The sequence below is a fragment of the Notolepis coatsorum genome (genome assembly GCF_963971535.1).
Source record: "Notolepis coatsorum genome assembly, chromosome: 2".
Lineage (NCBI taxonomy): Eukaryota > Metazoa > Chordata > Actinopteri > Aulopiformes > Paralepididae > Notolepis > Notolepis coatsorum.
The window spans coordinates 41,426,749-41,445,594 of NC_140166.1; the positions used below are offsets into that span (position 1 = coordinate 41,426,749).

At 44.6% G+C, this 18,846-nt stretch overlaps 1 protein-coding gene across 3 annotated transcripts in view; it reads left to right on the forward strand.

Annotated features, from left to right (window-relative positions):
- cdca2 (cell division cycle associated 2) overlaps positions 1-7,406 on the forward strand; it is a 48,102-nt gene extending 40,696 nt beyond the window's left edge. For all 3 annotated transcript variants that reach the window (XM_084307964.1, XM_084307966.1, XM_084307965.1), the window contains exon 14: positions 5,817-7,406. In XM_084307964.1, coding sequence (XP_084164090.1) covers positions 5,817-6,886 — 1,070 coding nt within the window. In that variant the 3' untranslated portion in view covers positions 6,887-7,406. The remainder of the gene's footprint in view (positions 1-5,816) is intronic.
- The last annotated feature ends 11,440 nt before the right edge of the window (positions 7,407-18,846 follow it).

The window sequence follows — 18,846 nt, forward strand, 5'->3', positions numbered from 1 at the left end:
GTTGATTCTCCTCAGCTTCTCTCTGGTACTATAAGAGAAGATAAATATAACACTTTTAAAACCCTTTGTTTATCTTTAGATCACACATTTAAAAATAACTAAACGATATAATCTTAGAAATTAAGTAAAGTTAATAGTACTGCGTGTTAAGCATAATTGATTGATTGCAAATTGTATTAACAGATTGCAGAATGGGTACAATACAGTACAGTTCAATACACACAATTGTTAACACTTTCGGTGCCGGCCATTTAACATTGAAAACCCTGTTGAATGCCAGCATCCACTTCAATGATAGCGTTAAAAACACATAATCTATGTTTTAAGTATTATGTGTCTAATCTGCCCGTCGTTTATCAATGACTTGTTTGCAGTCAACATTGTCGAAACCGATTGTTTTTTAATCGGTTCATATCCTTTATATAGCATTTCGAAAAGCTATCGTTTTCTCGAAAATTTCAGGAAAATAGAAAGATTCCGTCATAAACTGCATTTATTGGAATATTCTCGAATACACTACACGTTGTCATTTGTCGGCCTATTTATGAATCGTTTTCAAATAAACGCTAGATTATCGATAGTATATGTGTACTTATGCACGCTATAGAAGCGACCTGAGAAATCGATTCTCTTATTTCCTCAACAGCACACACACGCATATACACATACGGGGCACGCTGTTATCTCAGTGAAAACAGCTCTGATTATCCTAAAACTGGTAACATAGACTCCTTACCTTAGATCAGATGTTCTCCAAAAAGATTATTCCAATTCCTGATCGCCATTCCAAATATCGATCGCGTTTATTGATTGCTTATTGGCTGCTCTAAATATATATTCCAGGCTGCTTTCCATCTCGCGATCACTTCCCTCTTCATCAGACGGCTCGCCAGCATAGTGGAGCCAGTAGGCTCCCCCCCCCCCCCCCCCCCCCCCCCCCCCCCACAGATCCACCAGTGTAATCGAATGGCCTGCAGTTACACAAGGATAGACGATAGGGGGCGGTATTTTCCCATCGGAGCTCTTAGAGGGGCTGCTGTACCAACGGGAGACTCGGTTGATGAAATATGAATTCAGATCGCTAATAAAAAAAAATACTTATCGTCGTCTGCACTCAACAGGGGGCATGAACTAACGACAACGCGTGGCTGGCACTCCAAGGGGATGCAGACCAGAGAAAGACTTTTGTCTTGTTTACATCAGGGTCCCCCATTTTAAATTCATCATAACATATGACATTTTATTTTCTTTTTTATCAAATTTAATTTATTACCTTTTTTTTCAACTGCAAAGTAAAACGTTGTCAAAAAATTTTATCTAATAAAATACAGTTCAGTCTGTTCATCTCACTTCAATAATTTTTATTGCAGAACATGGTATTTTCTCAAGCAGACAGATGTAAACACTGTAATCTGTGTTGCATGTACCTGACAAACTGAACTGTTTGTATTACAGTCATATTCCAACTTAACTGAATGCACATGTGTGTGTGGACTACTGTACTATTACAGGTATTGAAATGAACAATGCAACTTCCTTATACAAAAAAATTAATATTTTATGAATAATTAAATGTCGATATTGCGGGAAATGAGTATTGAAACCGTTTTAAATATTCAGAATCGATATGTATCGAAAAATCGATATTTTTGACAACACTAGTACATACAAGTAATAGTTAGGCCTATATATATTATAAATGGGACGGATGGATGGATTCGGTCACTAATGCAGTTAAAACCACACACCAAAGTATTCTTTTATAGAATTGTCATTTGAATAAATGCAGAATTTCAAAATATCAGTTTATAGATTGATGCAGGTGGATTTTATAAAACAGTTGGTTATGATCAACCAATAGGCTTTCCAATAACTGCCAATATCTCAACTAACGAATTCATAACCTTACTGTTGGCTTTGTTTTTATGTTGCTTAGCAATGGTGAATTTTTTTTATGGGGGGATAAAAAGTAGACACTTCTATACAAATTAAATTACATTATTACATGGCGTTTTAACATTAGCCAAAATGCTTGATTGTGATTGGTCAATAGCGCTCCGTTACCCCTAGCAGCGGTCAATTATTTCTCGATAATTGACCGCTGCTATGGGTAACGCGCAATAATGACCGCTGTTAGGGGCAACAGAGCGCTATTGACCAATCACAATCAAGCATTTTGATCGCAGTCACGAAAGCTATAACCTCGTTCCCAGCTTTATCTCGCACAGCTGCACTACATCAGGTGCAATCACGTCCACACCTGCCGGCGATGACAGAGGAGCCACAGAACAACCGCGTCTGCATTTGATCTCGTCTTGTCGATGGTGTAAAATGAATTAGGTATATTGTTAGTAAGTTAGCCATGTAATAAGCGGGATAATGTATAGCTATACTCGGTCATTGTCGCAAAATAATTGACCTTCACTGCGTTTAGAACAGTCTCGGTCAATTATTTTGCGATAATGACCTCGTAGCTATACATTATCCCTTACTTATTGTGTGTGTGACTTACTGTTTTATCATAATTAAGCAATAATACACGAGAACCAGTGGAATATCAGGAATATTGCCACGTCTGTGATGCGCCCGCAGCCACGAGAGCGAAGCTCGAGTGTGGCAATATTCCTGATATTCCACTGGTTTGAGTGTATTATTGCTTTTATACAGCAAGTTGCACCGTCTAGAAGAATATAGGATGAATAGAGAAAATTCTAGGGTCTTTTATATTGATTTCAGTTAACTTTGCGCAGAAACTTTTTTCCTAAAGATGTATCATTGCTATGGAATTTCAAATGGAGTAGGCTATAAACCAGCTTGGCAACGCAAACGAATAACGTATAGCTGGCGCTTCAACCCTTCTTTGCTCTCGGAGGGGGGGAGAAAGCATTTTGGGATCGAATGAGATAGAATAGAATATATAGAAATACTTTATTCATCCCGAGCTAAATTTGGCACTACAAATCGCTCACAGTAACCAGTAAACATTTAGGTAGACAAAAACAATGAGATCTCAACTCTATCTCATTGAGTTTATGGAAACGAATGATACCGGTGATGTCTCTGACACTAACATTGTGGGAGTCTGTTAACCCTTTGAGTGCCAGCGACGACATATCTCGTTTTATCAGCCCCCACGGTGAGTGCCGACGACGACAAATGTTGTTTTATTTTTTTATTCGCGATCTGAATTCATATTTCATCAACCGAGTCTCCCGTTGGTACAGCAACCCCTCCAGGAGCTCAGATGGGGAAAAAGCCCCCCCCCCCCCCCCCCTATCGTCTATCCCTGTGTAACTGCAGGTCAGTCGATTAGACTGACCTGGGATCTGTAGATCTATAGAGGTGGAGCCAACTGGCTCCATTGTGCTGGCGAGCCGTCTGATCAAGAGGGATCTGATCGCGAGATGGAAAGCAGCGTGGAATATATATTTACAGCAGCCAATAATCAATCAATAAGTGTGATCGATATTTGGAATGACGATCAGGAATTGGAATAATCTTTTTGGAGAACATCTGATCTAGGGTAAGGAGTCTATGTTACCAGTCTTGGGGTAATCGGAGCTGTATTCACTGAGATAACAGTGTGTGTGTGGCTGTGTGTGATCTTGAGGAAACGAGAGAATAGATTTCTCAGCTCGTGTCTATAGCGTGCATAAGTACACATATACTATCGATAATCTAGCATTTATTTGAAAACGATTCATAAATAGGCCGACAAATGACAACGTGTCTAGTGTATTCGAGAATATTCCAATAAATGCCGTTTATGGGGGAATGTTTAAATTATCCGAAAATTTGAGAGAACGATAGCTTTTCGAAATGCTATAAAAAGGATATGAACCGATTAAAAAAAAAAAGAAAAATGTAATCCGTTTCGACAATGTTGACTGCAAACAAGTCATTGATAAGCGACGGGCAGATTAGACACATAGCCATAATTTAAAACATAGATTAGGTGTTTTTAACGCTAACATTGAAGTGGGTGGTGGCATTCAACGGGGTAAATCAACGTTAATAAAAGGCACTGAAAGTGTTAAGGTGGTATTGAGAGGGCTCATTATTATGAAGCCTCTGAAAAGAGAGAAAGACGTAAGCGCTTGGCTGAAATTGAAACACAGCTTCCCTTGTTGGAGCAGGTTTACAGACTCACAATCCCAAACGGACCTAAATTATATATATATATATATTTTATTTAAAAAAAAAACAAAAAAAATTGCGTTTATCGCTTTTTCCTGGTCAGACATGACCGACAGATGAGGTGAGGATGAAACGGGAGACAGAGCAGGGGAAGACATTCGGCAAAGGACACCGGGCCCGGGAATCGAACCCGGGTCGACCGTTTCGCAATGCTGCACGTTACATGGTGTGCTACTAGAGCGCCCCCTAAATAATATTTTTTAATTGAAGTATGAATACAACTCATTCTGGGCAAGCAGGTTAGCACCCTCCTCCTTAAACCCAGACAGAAGCACTTGTTACAGCAAGCCTCTTCTGTATTTGGTACAGTTGTGTCCACACTTGAATCGTTCCGTGCCCGGGAGTCTAATTTAACGTAATCGTTGTTTTTTTTTTGATCAATTTTTTCTCCCATTTTTCTATATTTTTCTCCCATCCCAATTTCGTATCATCGAATTCAACCCTCCCCTGTCACGAACGCTGTTTCTTGCCTCCCACAAGCCGGCTGCAATGTGGACTAAGTCATACATAGCACAAGTCCCCTCCGGTACTTGAGGTAACAGCAGTCGCATCTTTTCACCTGCGCAGCTCGATCTCTCAGTGGCGAGGAGTAACGCGTGGGAGGCTCACGCTGCCCCCGACACTTCCTGATTCTACTGCGCAGGCGCACCAACCGACCTGTAGGAGTCGCTGTCCACAACGCCCCATCCCCACCCATCAGTTTCCCACCCCCTAATACGGCCAATGTGTATTAGTATGGACGGCCAGCTAAACTGAAAGCAATGTGGAGCGCTGGGCTCGAACAGGCAAGCCCAGCGTCTCCGTCATTCGTGGCGAGCGCCTTGCCCACTACGCCACGTAGCCGCCCCCAATTTAACGTAATCGTTTATAGTTAACGGGTACGTTAAATCAAACGTAACGCTGTCCGCCGAGTAGGTCATGTTGACAGTTTCCGTTTGATGAATGGCAGTTGAAACTTTCTACAACATTCTAAAGCCAGCGCAGTGGTATATTCATGGTGATTTAAGTGCATCATGAATATACTCATGGCTTAGAACGCTCTACCAATCACAATGCGTGGTCGGACCTACCTGTTGTATAATAATACCATCAAGGTCATTCTCAGCCTTAAAAGAACACGCCAACATTTGGGGAAATTAGCTTATCGTCTTCTCCAGAGAGAGACAAGAAGATGGATACCAGTTTCCTCTCTGTGCGTTCAGTAGAAAGCTATCTGGCTGCATGTTAGCCTAGCTTAGCACAATGAATGGAAGCGGACATGGCCTGTTAGCCTAGGCATTGTCCAACTAACACTCTCCCGAAGGCTAACCGGCCATGTCCGCTTCCATTCATTGTGCTAAGCTAGGCTAACGTGCAGCCAGATAGCTTTCTACTGAACGCACAGAGAGGAAACTGGTATCTATCTTCATGTCTCTCTCTGGAGAAGTCTATAAGCAAATTTCTCCAAATGTTGGCGTTTTCCTTTAAGCATTTTGCCCGTTACAAGGGCACAGCCGTACCAGTATGTTACTGTGTAGCACTCTGTTAACTTAATTTAAGTCAAAGCTCCAGCTGCTTTTTTAGTCATTGGCCTTAACACCACATTCATTACATTATTTGATCATCCCTTCTCCTGACAGCCCAAGAACAGCAGCCCTGTCTAACGTCTCCATCTCTGGGAGAGATTATCAACGGTGACCCCGTCACCGGTGTGGTCACGTTGGCAGCGCAGCCCCATAGCTGCTCCTCAACCATTGAGAACATTCAAGAGACTGATGACATCGTTACCACGGACACCTGTGAAGTGCCTTCAGAAGTACCTCTTGTATTCTCAGGCCCAGACAAACAGGAAGTGGCACGGAAGGGTCGGAGGCGCTCTGGCCCCAAGGGAACCGGTGGAGCGGCCAGAGGGAGAAGGCCCGGCAAGAAGGTCCTTGGCCCTATTGATGCCTGGCTCGGCGTGGAGCCACAGCACCGGCCTCCCAATGGAGGGAGACTTGACGAGAACAGAGAAATCCAAACCACTACAAATGCAGACTCCACCGAGTCGAGCCCGTCCAAAAACACTGTACCTGAAAACGGGGAGGTCGACACTGAAGATACGCTTCCCCAACCCCCTGTAGATGCACAGAGCACCGACACGAATGAGAAAGCAGAATGCCCTACAAGCCTAGATGCATCCACCACACACAGCCCACCTTTAGATATAGAAATCGCCAACACTGTGAGTTTATCAGAGCAGGAGTCATTGAGCCACATGGAATCAATACAGAACCAAGCCATGTGTGGTAGGCCCAGAGGCAGACTTAGGGCTTGTAGGAGTGCCATAAACGACTCGCTCCTAGATGAGAGAGACGACCAGGCAGGCCAGCAGGAGATGGAGAAAGGACAGTGTGATCCAGCCGGCCAGGTGGAGACCAACTCTGGTCTGTCCCGTTCAGACAGTCAGCCGGAGGAGGCGACCAAGCTGCTGGACCTTGTCCCCTGGCAAGCGGAGTTTAACATGGAGGATGTCTTCAAACCGGTTGCCACTAGAGGGCGACGCTCAGTGCGTCGCAGCCTGAGGAACCAGGTCAGGAGTGATGACCCCAGCAGCATCAATGCCTCGGGCATGGCCTGGCTCCCCTGTGCCTCTCCTCCTAACCTGATCAGGAAGGTCCGCAGGAGCGGCAGAGTCCAGCCTCCACTCCCAGAGAAACCAGACCAATGAGCCCCTACACCTCCCGAGCAGTGAGCGTTCTCCTGGACTCTGCTTCACCACTGATCAATCAACCGTTGGGAGTAGCAATACTGTTGGGATAGCTATAGTAGTTATTGCAGAAACCATTGTTTTACAGCTATAACTGTTACTCAAAACTCTTTTAAATATTTAACAGGCTTCATTTATATTTTCCTTTTTTAAATGTAAGACGCCCCTCCCCTGTATTCTCAAAATAAATTAGAGGATTACCCAGAGAATTGTCTGATTATTTTGTGTTAAGAAAACAATGATTTACTTGATCCCAGTCATCAATTTGAGCCATGCAGTCATTTGTAACCAATTTCCCTCCCGCAACCAAGCCAATCAATAGACTTGAGAGTCCAATCATCTCCTCTGAACACCTCCCCGATCGATATCCAGCCACTCTGTCGGTAATCGCACTGCATGTTGAGCGTCGCCCTCCGTAGTGATTGGATCAGGTATCTCCAGTCAATAAACTCTGCACAGATGAAGATGAGTGTTCCTCTGTTCTCCCCATCTGTCAGATTGGTGGTTTTAAAACGGGGGGGGGGGTGCCTTTTTGAAAACACCGAAAATGAATTTCTAAGCATGACTGATAACAGTGTTTTCAAGAGTCGTTTTTCCCGGAATGCTGCGTGGAGGCGAAACATGAACTCCTTGATATACGGCTCCAGCTCTGTGCCACGGACCTCACTTAATGTAATAAGTTCAAAACCTCCACTCATTTAAAAACGGACCCTTAGGGCGGCTATGTGGCGTAGTGGGCAAGGCGCTCGCCACGAATGCGGAGACGCTGGGCTTGCCTGTTCGAGCCCAGCGCTCCACATTGCTTTCAGTTTAGCTGGCCGTCCATACTAATACACATTGGCCGTATTAGGGGGTGGGAAACTGATGGGTGGGGATCGGGCGTTGTGGACAGCGACTCCTACAGGTCGGTTGGTGCGCCTGCGCAGTAGAATCAGGAAGTGTCGGGGGCAGCGTGAGCCTCCCACGCGTTACTCCTCGCCACTGAGAGATCGAGCTGCGCAGGTGAAAAGATGCGACTGCTGTTACCTCAAGTACCGGAGGGGACTTGTGCTATGTATGACTTAGTCCACATTGCAGCCGGCTTGTGGGAGGCAAGAAACAGCGTTCGTGACAGGGGAGGGTTGAATTGGATGATACGAAATTGGGATGGGAGAAAAATATAGAAAATGGGAGAAAAAGTGGATAAAAAAAGACGGACCCTTGAACTGTCCCCATATTTACTCAAAAGGCATGTGTTAAAATCACAGATGATGCCTTGTCCTTAAAGGGATAGTCCTGATTTATTTGGAACCTTAGCCCTATTTCTTTCTTGCCAATGATTTTTGGTTAGAGTCCTTTCTCAGCAGAATCCATGCTGTTTCCTCATACTAGCTCTGGCCGATTACTCAATCCAATACAAAGTCAATGGGGATACACTGTCCGTACAAGCTGACTGAGGCTTGCTGAAATTTGATTTTGTGCACCGGAGTAAATTTCAGTGAGCTTCAGCTTGTACAGACGGGTGCATGACTTTGTATTGGTTTGTGGCAAAATATCGAGCTAGTATGGGGAACGGCATGGATTGCGCTGAGAAACGACTACCGATCAACATACCGTAATAGTGACCGGTATTCAATTACAAACCGGGTCTCTATTAATGGCCGGGTGCGCTCTTGAGCTAAGCAATTATAAGCCGACCTCCTAATACAAGCCGGGTTACTAATATACTGAGCTGCATACTGAGCTGCTAAGGTAAAGTTACTTGATTTCACTTTGAAAACGTTGAAATGACCAGTGACCACCTGTAATTGCACTGTTTACTATTTCATACAGTACTTTGTTTCAATAAATGAACCCAGTACATTTTACTGGGTTCAAACTGACACAAAATGTTGATTTATTCATTATGATCTGTTTGAAAATTAGAAATATAGGCCTCTCTCTTATACATGCCTCCTCCTAATAAAAGCCTGGTACCCGCTAGTTTAAGCAAATACAAGCCTGGGTCACTATTAGAGGAATTACGGTAATCATTGGTAAGCGAGGAATGAGGCTACGGTTCCAAAAATCAGAACTATCCCTTTAACTGAAAGCAGACTCATGTGTTACTGGTGTGTTGAAAAGTAACACACCAGTCGAGAATGCAGCTGTGACCGCGTCCCCGACCGCCAAGAACCTTGGTGTTGTCATCGACGACCAGTTGAACTTCTCTGCTCACATCGCAGCGACAACCAGAACCTGCCGATTCCTCCTGAGCAACGTCAGAAGGATCCGCCCCTTCCTGACAAAAGAAGCCACCCAACTCCTCGTCCAATCAACAGTCATCTCCCGCCTCGACTACTGCAATGCACTGCTCGCTGGCCTCCCGGCCACTGCCACCAAGCCTCTTCAACTCATTCAGAACGCAGCGGCCCGCCTGATCTCAAACCTACCGAAGTCGGCCCATGTCACCCCACTTCTTAGGGACCTGCACTGGCTCCCCATTGCTGCACGAATCCGCTTCAAGGCCCTCGACCTGGCATACCGTGCGGCAAAGGGAACCGCTCCCGCCTACCTCCGGTCAATGGTCTCTAACTACACACCCTCAAGACCCCTACGCTCTGCATCTTCTGGCCACCTCAGACCTACTCCTATCCAAGCTCCGGGAGGGTCATCAAAGAGAAGTCGCCTATTCTCAGTCCTTGCCCCACAATGGTGGAATGAACTACCCACCCCAGTTAGGACAGCCGAAACACGTCCAATCTTTCGCCGTCGACTAAAGACGCACTTCTTCAACCATTATCTGAATAAAAAAATAAAATCTAACCCTAACTAACCGTACTGTCATGCACTTGTCCTAATAAACTAACCTACACTGTAGCACTCAACACTTTGATGAACATTGTTGCTCAGCTGATAGAGTTGTGCCCTTCCTGATGGCTTGTCGTACAGAACTTGTAAGTCGCTTTGGATAAAAGCGTCAGCTAAATGACTTAAATGTAAATGTAACACAACTTGTGTCATTTTATTTGAACACATCCTGAGAGTCGGGGACGAGAGCAGAAAGAGCCGGTACTATTGAGATTCAGCTCACATTGGGAGAATTGGCTGTGGACTGATGCCCTGGGTCTAAATCCATCCATCACTGGGTAATTGACTCACTCCTACATCAAATCTGACTCAGTCAAGTGAAGGACACCAGTGGTTTTTGGCTCCCTTGCCAAGGTCTGCAGAATTTCTCAATCAAAGATTAATGGCTCATTAATTAATTAATGCCGCATTTCATTGTATACCTGTATGCCGTGACAATTAAAACTCTTGAATCTTGAATCTTGAATGGCTGAGCTAATATACCCAGTAAAAGATTTGGAACTCTCTTGGCCTGATGGGGCCATAGTGCCATCTGGTGGCGGCAATAGGTAACGCTGCCCCTTGTATGTCAATTTGATGAATCATTAGGAGTTGAAAACCTTATGTGACATGATCTTGACAAGATGACATTGATTTAAAGATCAATGTTAATTATTTTCAATAGATTTTTCTATTAGGCATGTAGACCTTTTTCTTCTCTATATAGCATAGTGTAACTAAGATGTGACTATCACACAAATGCTTTTAAAAGTGCTTAATGTGTTGTAACTGGGAGTGTGTGTGTGAATAGGCTACTTTATGGGTAATGTATCTGTGCTGCTGCACCTCTATGCTAGTCTGTAGGGTGTTCTCCCTTGTGTGTGTGTATAAGGGGTGTGAAGCTGAAGCCTCAGTCCCCAGCAGACGGGCATAGAGGAGACGGCTTAACACAAGAACAATAGGGTCCTTTGACCAAAACGACGCCCCCAAGACATGTGGCCTCCTGTCACCGTGGCAACCCCCCATGGGACAGGGGAGCGGGCTGACAGCTGGAGAGGGAGACTTACAAAAATGGGAGTCCATTTCTTTTCCACTGAAGATCTCCTGACCTGTGCTACTCCATCATTCCTTCGATCCTCGTCCCTCTACCGACCGCCCCGTGTTGTGTGTGTGTCTCTCACTTCACTTTACAGCTGCTGTAATAATAATTCATGTGACTTACCGTATGTGTTTGACTCTTATTGTCCCGTGTCCCTGGACAATAAGAGTAATAGACACAAAGTGGTGAATCAAGTTGTTACAAGGCCCCTCGTTCACTCGGTAATAACGGACCACGTTGATCTCATTGATAAATATGAGGGTGATTTACAAGATTTCACACTCACTTGTGTGCTTGTGCTTGATTTTACGCCGTGGTGGAAAGTGGATCAAGACTTCATACAAAGAGACATAATAAATTATGTATGCCTCCACATTTACTTGACTTTGTCTTTCAATTAGTTAATTAGTAGCTGAATGGTGTTAAGTTGTCCTGCTCCCGGGTCCTTTCTGTGTAGTGTGCTGGGAATCTCCATTATTGATGCACAGTGGCCGTCTCCCTAAGCCCTGTGCAGCGTGCGTGTGGAGGAGAGTGACGGACAAAAGCGGGACACCAACAAGAACCCCTCTTGCTAGTTTGCTGTCCCAGTAAGTCTGCATGCTACAGCTGTGGTTAAAGCTGCCTTAACCCTTTCACTACCACACTACAGAAGGTTAACCTTTCACTACCACACTACAAATGTTTACTACACTACAGAAGGTTAACCTTTCACTACCACACTACAGTGAAAGGGTTAACCTTCTGTAGTGTGGTTGTGAAAGGGTAACCATTTGTCGTGTCGCAGTGAAAGGGTTAAAACAGGTGCCTCTGTCTGCAACATGTAGGCCTCATACACATTGGGGCTGGAGAAAGTTTCTTTTTTCTCCTGTACTTGGTGCAGTATTACAAATAATAACAAAAACAATCATGGGTAAAATTGTCCTTGTGGCACAGTAAGTCACACCAACTTTAATTTGTCTGCAAATATATGAACCAAAAATGTTATTTGATAAATGGTAGAGCCCCAGTGTTTGCTAAACTAATTGAAAGTATGTTCCCATGGGACAGCAGAGGGGCTGCCCAGTAACATACCTGTATAAACCTCCAGAGTGTCTGTTGGGGCATGTCTGAACTAGCTTTGAAGAAGCTTTGGACCGACACAATGTGAAAAGGTGTGTCGTTTTCAGTTTGAGACGGGATGACAGAAGCCCGACATTCTCTCACTCGGCTCAACTGTTTGGTGGCCGATACAGGTATGTGAGGAGTGAAGCATCCAAAGGAGAGAATGATAGGGTTCTGAGACACATGACACTCAACAATCCAAGAGCAGTATAGCTGTCTATAGAATATCGGTCCATATTTACAAATCTTCCCAGAGTACTGATCTGGGATCAGTGTCCAGGTAGGTTTTGTCTAAACTAACAGAACGGTACCCCTCCTTGAGAGCCTTTGTGAATGTGGTCACAGGTCTTGCAGGGGGCTTTCTGCTTGTCACACCTCCACCATCACTCATGAGCCATGTCTATACCAATATCTAGGACATGATGTCATTCCTCCTTTTGACTAGAGCAGCGGTTCTCAAACTTGGGTCGCGACCCAAAGTGGGGTCGTGGGTAGGTGACGGTGGGTTTGCGCATTGGCAAGTAAAACAAAACAATCAATATATATATATGTTCTGGCAACATATTCTGGCTAAATATGCCTCGTTTTATAAATGTGTATTGATAACAGTGCTGTAATAAAATGTTAGAATAAATATGCATGATCAAGTTCAACAACGTGTGCTTTTACTTTGATATTCCTTAATTCCACGTTGATTTGTATTTAAGTGTGGGGTCGCCAAAAAAATTCCTAAATAAATGGGGTTGTGGTATCAAAAGGTTTGAGAACCCCTGGAGATTACACTTCTCGGAGAGCTGCACTGGCTTCCCATTGCCACACAAATCCACTTCAAGTTTCTTGACCTGGCTGGCATATCGTTCAGCGAGGGGAACGGTTCTTTCCTACCTCTGGTCAATGGTCTCCAGCTACACACCCTCAAGACCTCTACGCTCTGCATCTTCTAGCCGCTTGAGACCCACTCCTATTCAGGCTCCTGGGTGGAACGAACTTCCCACCACAGTCAGGACAGCTGAACCCCCCCCCAATGTTCTGCCCTCGACTGAAAACACACTTTTTTTCACTCAATATCTGAAATTAAATAAATAAATAAAAATAACTAACCTTCTTACTATCTTTTACTATTATGTACTTTGCTGCTATGTCTATACTACTATGCACTCAAGTTTGACACTGTTTGATGAACAATACCACTTACCCTTAGCTGCCAGAGGTGTACTGGACAGTGTCCTTGAGCAAGATACTTAACCCCTAATTGCTCCTGATGAGCAGGTTGGCACCTTGCATGGTTGCCTCCGCCATCGGTGAGTGAATGTGAGAGTGAATGGGTAAAAATGTGAGGAACAAAAAAGCGCTTTGGATAAAAGCTGCTATATAAATGCAGCCATTTAATTTACCCTTCCTGCTGACTTGTATATAATTTGTAAATTGCTTTGGATAAAAGCATCAGCTAAATGGATAAATGTAAATATAGAATGAGTGAACATGAAGAACCCCCTGATATTTCCTGATATTTATTTACAACAGGTCCACGGAGGACGCCATAGCCCCATGTGCTGCACACGGCAGCATCACACCTGCACAAGAGGCAGGGGAACTATATGAGAATGCTATGCATTGACTACAGCTCAGCATTCAACACCATAGTCTCCTCCAAACTCGTCATCAAGCTCAGAGATCTGGGCTTGAACTATGACCTCTGCCAGTGGGTCTTGGACTTCCTGACAGGAATACCCCAAGTGGTGAGATGAGGTAACTACACCTCCTCCTCCATCACTCTCAACACAGGTGCCCCCCAGGGCTGTGTTCTGAGCCCCCTCCTCTTCTCGCATGAAGCACAACAGCAACACAATCGTCAAGTTCGCTGACGACACAGGTGGGCCTGATCTCTGCAAACGACGAGAGGGCCTACCTGGGAGAGGTGGAGAACCTGGCGCTGTGATGCCAGGAGAACAGCCTCTCCCTGAACGTCAGCAAAACCAAAGATCTGATTGTGGATTTTAGGAGGTCAGGGGCTAGGGACTACAGCCCCCTCAGCATCTATGGAGCACCGGTCGAGAGAGTAGACATTTTCAAATACCTCAGAGTCCACATATCCGAGGACTTGACATGGTACCACACACACACGCAATCGCTACCGGAGTCTCATGGCTAGTACAGAGAGACTCAAAAGGAGCTTCTATCCCCAGGCCATCAGGATGCTCAATGACCCATCCATCTACACTCATTGCACACACATCCACATGCACACACTCACTTTAAACACTCACCTTTAACATTCACTTTAGACTCTTTAAACACTTTTTAACACTACACCATATTATTATCTATTTATTACTAAAAGATTTGCACTACATCCCTACCTCTTTTTTGCATTTAGCATAAGTTTGCATTTTGTACTTCATTGTTTGCAGTTGTACTTCATTTGTTCTTTAGTTTGTATATTGTATATTTTGTATAGTGTTTGGCCTTTATTCTTTTAACCTTTTTTTACTGTATGAAGCACAATCTCAGGGGGCTCATACAGAACCAAGCATTTCACTGTAATGTACATGTACCTTATATGTGACAAATAAAACAACTTGAACTTAAAACTTGAAACAGGTGGAAAGGCGGGGGGCAGCACAGAGAGAGGGTGTGGCACTGAGGTTATAAAGTGAGCACCTTCCATCTCCAATGATTCATTGAATTTGGCCCATGACACCCACAACTCTCCTTCCTTGGGTGAATGAATGATTAATGATCATTACATTTATATAGCGCTTTTCTAGACACTCAAAGCACTCCCCACAATGTAGGGTGGAAATGGCCTCCTTCACCACCACTGGTAGCACCCAACCTTGGGCTACGTACGCAGGCCCAATGGCTGCCATACACTGGCACCAGGCACACATCAGTGTCTGTGCTGGGCTGTGACTGAGATTTTCAATCTGTCCCTGGCCCAGGCAAAGGTTCCCACATGCTTCAAAGTCACCTCCATCATTCCTGTCCCTAAACACGCCTCCCCAGAGAGCCTCAATGACTACCGACCCGTAGCACTCACCTCCACCATCATGAAGTGATTCGAGAGGCTAGTCCTGGCTCACCTTAAATCCTGCCTACCACCCTCACTTGACCCCTACCAGTTTGCCTACCGCCAGAACAGGAGTATGGATGACGCCATCGCCACAGCACTACACCCTGCCCTCTCCATCTGGACCAGAAGGACACGTACGTGCGACTTCTGTTCATTGATTTCAGCTCGGCGTTTAACACCATCATCCCCTCCAAGCTGATCACCAAGCTCCATGACCTTGGCATTGACCCCTCCCTCTACAACTGGATACTGGACTTCCTGACCGACAGACCTCAGCATGTCAGACTGGACAGCCTCAAGTCCTCCACTCTCATCCTGAACACTGGTGTACCGCAGGGCTGCATGCTGAGCCCTCTTCTCTACTCCCTCTTCACCCACGACTGCAAACCGGTGCATGGCTCAAACACCATTGTCAACTTTGCAGATGACACCACCGTGGTGGGACTAGTCAGCAACAATGATGAGTCGGCGTACAGAGAAGAGGTCCAGTACCTAGCTCTGTGGTGTGCTAACAACCTGGCCCTCAACACCAAAAAAACTAAGGAGATAGTGGTGGACTTCATGTAGCACTTGTGTCACTAACAGTAACAGCTGTTCGCCACGGGCACAGTTCTAGGTTCGAATGAGGAGAGGAGTAATATGCACAATTAAAAGAATAGTAGACCAGAGACAGAGTTATAACAATAACCGGTGTTTTAATTAAAGCGCGCTAGCTAGACAGTAATAATACATACAGAAGTAAAGTACAAGTAATGCTTTGAAGTATCCCTTTTAGGTTCTTTCAGTAACCTCTCCTTTCGGGAGGGTTAGTTCGATATCAAGTCCTAGGTTGATTGGATCAACACATTGGGGTTGGTTCAGACGTCTCTGAGGTTATCATCAGTAAACTATCAGTTTATCATTTCGATAGATAAACATTTAAACATATTAATTTAAACCTTTAAGTGTGCAGGGAATGCAAATACCTTATTAGGTGAATTTGCCCTTTAAACCATCTTTCTTTACAGGAGAAACCATCAGTGATTCAGCTATAATCAATATGTCATCAATGAAAGTTCTATTATGACATCACCACAAACGTTCCAGAAGGTTCTATGTTCTAGAATGTTCTATTATGACATCACCACAAACGTTCTAGAAGATTCTATGTTCTAGAATGTTCTATTATGACATCATACTGTGATTAAGTATCCTACTGGGTGAATTTACCCTTTAATTCTCCCTTCTTATAGGAGAATATCCGTACCCATATATCAAGTTAAATCAAATCAAATACAACATACAATATCAAAATAACACAAGGTGAACGGGGTCAAAGCCCTTGGAAGTCCTGGTAGTCTCAATCAGTTCAATCCTACCGGACTGTTGGTGTAACAAGAGTTGAGCAACAGGGGTATTCACATCAGGCTGGCATTAGCCTTGAGCTATATCAAATGTTCCGGTGACATCAAATCATACGGTGACATCACAAAGGTTCCAGAACCTTCTATCATGACTTCTAGAATGTTTTACGTTCTAGAAAGTTCTTACCTAATAGCATTAACTATTTATGTCCCTATGACTAAATAGTTATGAATCTGAACCCTGGGTTACATTCAGGAAAAATAAAACAGGCACGCACAGCCCCATCCACATCAATGGAGAGGATGTTGAGCGGGTCTGTAGTTTCAAATTCCTGGGAGTCTACATCTCTGAGGACCTGTCCTGGACCACCAACATCGACCCTGGTCAAGAAGGCCCACAAGTGCCTTTTTTTCCTGAGGAAGTTGGCCAAACTCCACCTATCCCCTCCCGTGCTAGTGAACTTTTATCGCTGTACGATTGAGAGCATCCCACCACCTGCATCTCAGTCTGGTAAGGCAACTGCACTGTTAAGGACCGGACATCACTGCAGAGGGTAGTGAAAATAGCCCAACGCATCACCAAGACCCCACTCCCCCCCATCTCATCAATCTATGAGAAGCGGTGCTCATGGAGAGCACGGAATATATATCACCAAAGACGCTTCTCACCCCAACCATGGACTGTTCACCCGCCTGCGGGGTACTCGCTCTGGGGCACGCTACCATAGCCTCCCAGGCAGAACCAACAGGACCACGTATAGTTTCTTCCCCTCAGCTGTCAGAATTCTGAATCAAAACTCTACTTAGCCCACTGCACCTCACTGTATACCTGTGTATATAGCCATAGTTTATGTAGACTTTATTTTAATTATAATTTTTTATTCTCACCATTGCACATTGTGCTAACCATTTCACTTTACTGTACAGTTTTATTTATAGGTCTATGTGTCTTATATTGCAACTGACTGATTGTCACATCCTGGTTGGACGTACACAATCTCATTGCACTGTCTTGTACTGTGTAATGACAATAAAGTGAATCTAATATAATCACACTACACAATGGCTGAACGGCTCAGGAGACAGGGATTGATATCAGCCAATTAAGGGGGGAGGTGGGATGATTGAAGTCAGAGACCTGATTGGGAATTTGACCAGGAACGTCGGGGGAACCCCCTACTCTTTGCGATAGGTGCCCTGGGTTCTTTAACGACCGAATTCAGTCCGGACCTCGGTTTAGCCTCTCATCCGAAGGACGGCACTCGCAGCTGTACGGTGTCCCTATCACCGTAACAGGGGCGTTGTTACTGACAAGTCCAGAGGACAGAGTGCTTCCCTGCTGGACAACAACACCACTTTCCGACAACGGCCTTGACCTTCATGATCTTCTGATCATGAGTCCGGCACTCTACTCATGTAGCCACGCTGCCGGGTGTCGTTCCTGTCTTGGGTCATTGGTTGGTGGTTGTTTTAGACTGTTTCTCTGGGCATTGCTTTCCATCTCGAGGCTATCCTGTGGCTGCCTGTCTTTCTGGCTGCCCTCAGTAACTCTGGGCCCGGGGGATCCTACTAGTCTGACCTTAGCCTTCAGTGTAAGGTTGCTAATGGCCTCTCTATTCACATTTCATTATAGATTTATATATTCCCTTCTTTTCTCTTTGACATTCAATGTGACATGATTATGTCAGGTCTACATATCTATTTAGAAGACTGAGTTCTGACCTAATGTTGGACCCTGTGTTCAATATTTCATAATTACAGTTGATAGTACTTTATATCACTTAGTTAAAACCTAGATAGAATATTCCATAGCTAATTTTACTCTCAAGCTTACAATCATTTGTAAGACTAGAACAGACTAGAACTTGATGATACCCCACATGGGGATGTACGAATCAGGGATCAAGGTGAAAGGTCACGAGCAAAAACAGGAAGAGAAAAACCGCTGAATGAATTGAAGTCTATGAAATAAAAACCAGGAACGCTACACAGTTTTACCAAAATCGCTCCTAATCACTCATTTCTGAACGGATTTTTATGAAATTTGGTCATGTACTACACAAGACTTCAGGCTATGGACCCAATGTGTCGTTTCAGCCATACGAAAAATGTCTGGGGAATACTACTTCTGGACTACTAACTACTCACATCACCCCTGTTCTCCACGACCTCCACTGGCTTCCAATCAAATACAGGATACATTTTAAAATACTACTCATCACATTTAAAGCCCTCAACAACCTTGCCCCTCCCTACCTGTCCGACCTCCTCCACCGTCACACGCCCACCCGTCGCCTTAGGTCTTCTATGCCAACCTCCTAACACCTCCCACGACCAGGCTCCGGACCTGGGGCGACAGGGCCTTTGCTGCTGCTGCCCCCTCCCTCTGGAATGTCCTCCCCAGCCATATCCGTGATGCAAACACCCTGACATCAGCCCTCAAAACTCACCTTTTCAATCTTGCTTTTGACCTCTAATTCTGTCGGTTTTATTTTAT